At 37.3% G+C, this 6,549-nt stretch overlaps 1 protein-coding gene across 1 annotated transcript in view; it reads left to right on the top strand.

The window, feature by feature from the left end:
* Positions 1 to 4,872, top strand: part of FRZB (frizzled related protein) — a 31,462-nt gene extending 26,590 nt beyond the window's left edge. Inside the window, exon 6 of the mRNA XM_049773550.1 lies at positions 4,550 to 4,872. Coding sequence (XP_049629507.1) covers positions 4,550 to 4,666 — 117 coding nt within the window. The 3' untranslated portion in view covers positions 4,667 to 4,872. The remainder of the gene's footprint in view (positions 1 to 4,549) is intronic.
* Positions 4,873 to 6,549: the final 1,677 nt, after the last annotated feature.

A 6,549-nucleotide genomic window follows, 5' to 3' on the forward strand; every position in this document is an offset into this window, starting at 1 on the left:
TTTTCTTTGATTTAGGACTATATAATCCCTAGATCCAAGAGAAGCAGAGAATAGTCACTTTATTTTTTGTGTGTTCCAATAAAACTCTATCAAATAAATTTTGATTTTTGCTTTAATTATGAACTCGTTTTTGTTTTATTTTTTATTTAAAGAAAATGCATCACATAGTTGATATAACTGATCATAATACATTTATTTCAAAAGGAGGGAAAGCAAAGTTATTAAAAAATAGAAATAAAATAAAAAGAAAAACTAAAAAATAAAATGGAAGAGAAGAAAAAAGAAAGAAGAAAACGTTCAGTAGCAAATATATTTGTGAAAATTATTGTATCTCTAATAAAGTTATTAATATAATACCAGAAGGTTTAGCAAGCTCTATTTTTTTTTTTTTTTTTTTGGTTTTTGGGCCACACCCGGTGATGCTCAGGGGTTACTCCTGGCTGTCTGCTCAGAAATAGCTCCTGGCAGGCACGGGGGACCATATGGGACACCGGGATTCGAACCAACCACCTTTGGTCCTGGATCGGCTGCTTGCAAGGCAAACGCCGCTGTGCTATCTCTCCGGGCCCAAGCTCTATTTATTTTTAAAGATTTTTTTTTTTAAACTTGAGGCTGGAGAGATAGCACAGCAATGTGGCGTTTGCCTTGCATGCAACCAACCCGAGATGGACCAGGTTCAATTCCATGTGGTCCCCCAGCGTGCCGGGTTGATTTCTGAGTGCAGAGCCAAAAGTAGCCCCTGAGCGCTGTCATGTGTGGTCCAAAAACCAATCAATAAAGTTTTTAATAAAATATTTTAAACTAAGTATATTGCTTGATTGAACAAAATTATACTTGAATCAAAGAAGGAAGAAAATAAAATTCAGGTTATAAACTGCCAATATTGTTCCAATATATAGAAATTACTTTCTGTGTATAAAGTATAATTCTATTTATCTGTAAAATATATGAACCAGAGGCTAGAATGATAGTAGAGTGGGTGGGGCATTTGCTTTGCAATTAGCCAATCTGGGTTTGACTTTAATATCCCATATGATTCAGGTGTAATTCCAGGATGCAGAGTCAGGAAGTGTAATCCTGGTCTACAAACCAAAACCGAAATAGATATGAAACAATTAGACTTACAGGGTTGTAGTAATGTAGTTTTATTTAAGCCAACAGCTCTGATTTTTAAAGTGTTGATATTTTCTGGAAATCACATAGTAAATGTATTATAAAAGGTTCTGTTTTCATTACTGTTCTACACAAATCTGTTTTAAAGAAAGAAATATTGAAGAGTATACATAGAGAATCAAACAGCAAAAACAGATAGCTGTGTGTGTTTGTGTGTGTGCCTGCATGTGTGCACTCATCTGTGCTTGTATGTACTGGGTGGATGGGGAATGGAGGGAGAGTGGAAATTGTATGAACACAATCTACCCTTCTCTGAATTTGAAAGCTTGAGAAACTTACACAGAATCTGTTAAGACAGTTTATCAGCTGCATCTTGAGCTTGACACAATAGACACATTTGAGTTTAAGTAACCTACAAAAATGTAGAGGGCATTATTTTTCATAAATATGTTCTTCCTCACCCCATTTGTCAAAAATGAGATATATTTCAAACTCCTATTTGGGGTATTTTTCTATTTGTTTCTTGCTTGAAATAATTTGGTATTTAATAAAGAAAAAGTACATTGGCATGGTGGAATCTTACTGTCCTTTTCATTTTGTTTTCCTGGCTTGCTAACTTGTCCTAAATTCCTGTGGCAGATTGAAGTTGTTGACATCCTTGCTGTGAGTCTGTAGCAAGACCTGGTGCTTCTCTTTTGGTACCAGGACAGTATCACAGGCCCTGAATATGAGTCTTATTTGTTCTGTTATTCAGTAGGAAAAGCAATTTTCATTGCTTTCTACAAAAGAATAACATTTAAAAAAAATTATTATAAAAACACTTAAATTCTCAGTCTGGCTTTAACTATTCTAAAGGGAAGAATTAAACTTGAAATAATTGGGGCTGGCATAATAGTACTGTTGGTACGGCATTTGCCTTACCTGCAGCTGACCCAGGTTTGATCCTTGGTATCCCATATGGTCCCCACCCCCCAGTCTGTCAGGAGTGACCCTTAAGCTTCACTGCATGTGGCCAAAAAACAAACAAAAAAACTTGAAAATGTTTTTAGTCCTTTTCAGATAGTTGAACTAAGACATTGAGTAGAAAATCTCTTGGCTAGAATTAAATCCTTCAATTTTCAGTCTTTCTGAGAAAATGATAAAATATTTTGTGAAGGATGCTTTAAAAATAAACTTTGTAGGGCCAGAGTTATAGCACAACGATAGGGTGCACTCGGCCAATTTAGGACAAACCTTGGTTTGATCCCCCAGTGTCCCATATGGTTCCCCAAGCCAGGAGCCAATTTCTGAGCACATAGCCAGGAATAACCCCTGACCGTCACAGCTGTGGCCTAAAAAGTAAAAACAACAACAACAACAACAACAAAAACAACCAAAACCAAACAACTTTACCTTTATTAGCTCATATTTTTGCTCTCAGAAGAGAAATCAAGAATTGAATTGTTTTGCCATGTAAATGGTTACATACGTAGATCACTGTTTGGGGGCTTTTCTTTTTTTTTGGCTATTAGGCCTATACCCAGCAGTGTACAGCGGAATATATGTGAATGTGGATTGCCCTATGCAAGGCATAGATCATGCTTTTATTACTGGTTGTTCAGGTCTAAGATTTTCAGGGATTTGAGAATTATTGTTTTTTTAATATGAAAAACAGAGGATCAAAGTTTGTTAAAATGAAGACTTGCCTTCAGTAAAAAAACAATTTATTATGTACCAAGAACTTTATACATTTTACCTCTTATCAGAAGTTTTATAAGATGATTATATTACTAATTCTAATGAATACATGATAAAAATCAGTTCTAGTAAGTTTAAGAAATTTACATGGTAGCTGATAGATTTAGAATTTGAACTTGTATTGGACGTTAGTTATTTTCTACTTAAATGTCAGACCCCCAGCATTGACATTGCCTGAAAAATTTTTAGGTTGAAGATTTTAGGTTCTACTCTAGACTATGGATGAAAATCTATAATTTTATTAACAAGTTCTTTTTTTTTGTTTGTTTGTTTTGTTTTTGCCTTTTTGGCCACACCCGGCATCTCTTAGGGATTACTCCTGACTCTGTGCTCAGAAATCGCTCCTGGCAGGCACTGGGGACCATATTGGATGCCGGGATTTGAACTACCGTCAGTCCTGGGTTGGCCACTTGCACCCAGAAGTTGCTCCTGGCAGGCTTGGGGGACCATATGGGATGCTGGGATTCAAACTCGGGTCTGCCCTGTGTTGGCCGTGTGCAAGGCATATGTTATTGCTTCAGCACCCTTTATTCTTACTTTTTAGAGAAATCTCCTTACTGTTTTCTATAGAGACTGAATCAGGCAACATTGCTATCAACAATGAATAAGGATTTCTTTTTCATCACATCGAAATATGAATGATTCTGGAATTTTTATATATGAAATTCTCACTGGTGTGAGATGATACCTCTTAGGATAAGCCCAATTTTAAAACCTTAGAATAAGAGGTTTGAATGATAGTACATTGGTTAGAGTGCTTGCCTTGCACATGGTTACTAATTTGGTTGATTGGTTTTTGGGCCACACCCAGTGGCACTCAGGGGTTACTCTTGCCTCTGCACTCAGAAATCGCCCCTGGAAGGCTGGGGTACCATATGATATGCCAGGAATCGAACCAGGTTTCTCCTAGGTCAGCTGCATGTAAGGCAAATGCCCTACCACTGTGCTATTTCTCAGGCCCCTTCACATGGCTAACTTGGGGATTCAATTCCTGACACTCCAGATGGCTCCCTGAGTACCACCAAGAATGATCTCTAAGCACAATACCAGGAGTAAGCCCTGAGCACTGCTCTGTATGGTCCCAAAATAAAAAAACAAAACAAAACAAAATAACAATAACAATAACAAATCCCAAATCAAACAAAAAGAAACTTATAATGCAGGTAAAACCATATCTCAGTGTTGCAGTTGGTTAATATTAATTTGGAGAATACACATATTTTTTGTCTTGTTTTGGAACAATACGTGCTCAAGGCTTACTCCTGGCTCTATATTCAGGGATCATTATTGGCAGGCTTAGGCGACCATATGTGTTGCCAGGGTTCGAATCCAGATTAAAGATATACAGGTCAATTGCTCACAGTACCTCTTGGGCCGCTGGAAAATGTTTAACTATCTCCCTCAATTTGTGTTTTTCATACCTTAATTCACATAGACTTTTAAGGGTGATATTTTGTCATGTCTTTAACACATTAAGATTTGACAAGAAACAATGGCTAATAAATTACATGTAGCCAATTTTATGTTTTCTAAATATAAGAGAATTGTGTTCATATAACACCAACTTTATTGTAACCGTGGTATGGATTCTATATTATTGGACAAAAGGTTTGCTTTTGCTGTCCTTGCCAATGTTGTAGGATAAAGATGATGACACTGATGAAATGTGTATTCCCATTTTCTGTTTTAAATTTCACAGCGTTGGGACATGAAGCTCCGTCATCTTGGCCTGAGTAAAAGTGATTCCAGACACAGTGATTCTACTCAGAATCAGAAGTCTGCAAGGAACTCTCACCCCAGGCAATCACGCAACTAAATCCTGAGCTGCAGAGAGGATATCTGTGGAATTTTTATGAAGACTTGTGTTGCTCAACTAGCAAAAGAAAATTGCACAATTGCACGTCATATTCTTCCTTTTTTTTTGCCACACACTTACACACACACTTACACACACACACACACAAAACATGTGGTAATTAATATTACTGTTATTTTCTTTCATTTTCTGCTTTTTCTTTCCTCCCTCCCCCTCCCCCCATTTTTGTGGTCTGAGTGCAGAACCTTAAGTATATCTGTTTTATGAATCATGGAAAACCATTCTTTCCCATAATAATTAAATACATTGATATTTAGGCTTCTGTGATGGAGAATAAATGTGAAGTTCCAGGTCTTCACCCTGATTGGAATGCAATTTTGGATGCAAAGAGAGATTTCTGGCATACAAAAGAACCTTGATATGCTGAAAAATATACTCTGCTGATCTAATTACAGCCTAATTTTCACATGTCTTTTAGACATCTCATGCTTGCAAACCCTAAATGTTTATAAAGGTAAAATGACAGTTTAAAATCAAATATCACACAGGCAAAGCAATCAAGCACCAGGAAACATTTAGGAAGAAACTACACACAAGATGAATTATTTGCAAGATTGACAGGAAGCAAAATAAATAGGAGCTGGAGAAAGAACATTTTGCCTGATTGAGAAGAACAACTGAAAGCGGTAACTGTTGGAGCATGTACAGTAGCATTCTTCTTTTGGCACTGCATTTGATTTGTTTATGAAAGTGCTAATAAAAATTAGAGAATTAAATAACTAGACACCTGCTGTTATGAGTATAGTTCTGTAGAATTGGCTTTCTGTTAAAGGAACCCATTGCTATCTTTTTTTCTTTAAAAAAGAAATACAGGGGCCAAAGAGATAGCATGGAGGTAAGGCATCTGCCTTGCATGCAGAAGGACAGTGGTTCTAATCCCGGCATCCCATATGGTCCCCCGAGCATGCCAAGAGTCATTTCTGAGTGTAGAGCCAGGAGTAACCCCTGAGCACTGCTGACCCAAAGACCAAAAATAAATAAAAATTAAAAAAGAAATACAAGCCTGGAGTGATAGTACATTGGGTGGGGTGCTTGCTTTGCATGTGACCACCTGGCTTAATCCTCAGCATAAAGGTCCCCCGAGTTGGCCTGAAATGATTCCTGAGCACCACTGACTCTCCAAACCAAATCAAACCAATCTGACTTATAGTACATTGACCAGGTGGGAAAGTGTTTGCATGTACACCAGCATTTTTAAGAAAAAGCTATGTAGCTCTCTAGAGCACTGTAGTTGGATAGTAAAATGTACCACGTTTTCCCTTTTTGGTGTGTACATGTGCATCTGTGTGTGTGCATGACTGTGCATGCACACCCAAGCTAAATGGAATTGCAGGTCTGTGCACTGACCTGCACTTTAGCAATTTGAATTTGTGCTATTTAGTGCTCAACAAAATGTCTAATAAAAGGAATTATGATGGTCAGGAGAGAAATTATTCTGACTCTTAAACCAAATGCATATTCTCATTATCCAAGCTGCAGAAGGATCCCTTGGGACCAGGAGGACAAATGAGACTTTGACTTCCTCCAGCAGGGTTCTTTGGAGCCTGTGCTAATCATCTGCGAGTCTTATTCTCTTCAACTTACATGTTTGATAATTAATGGAACTGAATTTCTAAGCTATGAAATGCTGAAAATAAAATACTGATGAAGTAAAAATGATGCTGTGTTTTCTTCACAGAGCCACAAAATCATGAAAGAATGAAGCTCATTAGGTCACTGGTGGAGGCATGTTGATACTGGTTGGAATATGAATGCCCCATTAAATCCTGTTAATGAAAACTGTTTAAAAAAGGTTGGGGGATGTGACCCCCCCAAAAATCCAA

The sequence above is a fragment of the Suncus etruscus genome, chromosome 5, assembly GCF_024139225.1.
Source record: "Suncus etruscus isolate mSunEtr1 chromosome 5, mSunEtr1.pri.cur, whole genome shotgun sequence".
NCBI lineage: Eukaryota > Metazoa > Chordata > Mammalia > Eulipotyphla > Soricidae > Suncus > Suncus etruscus.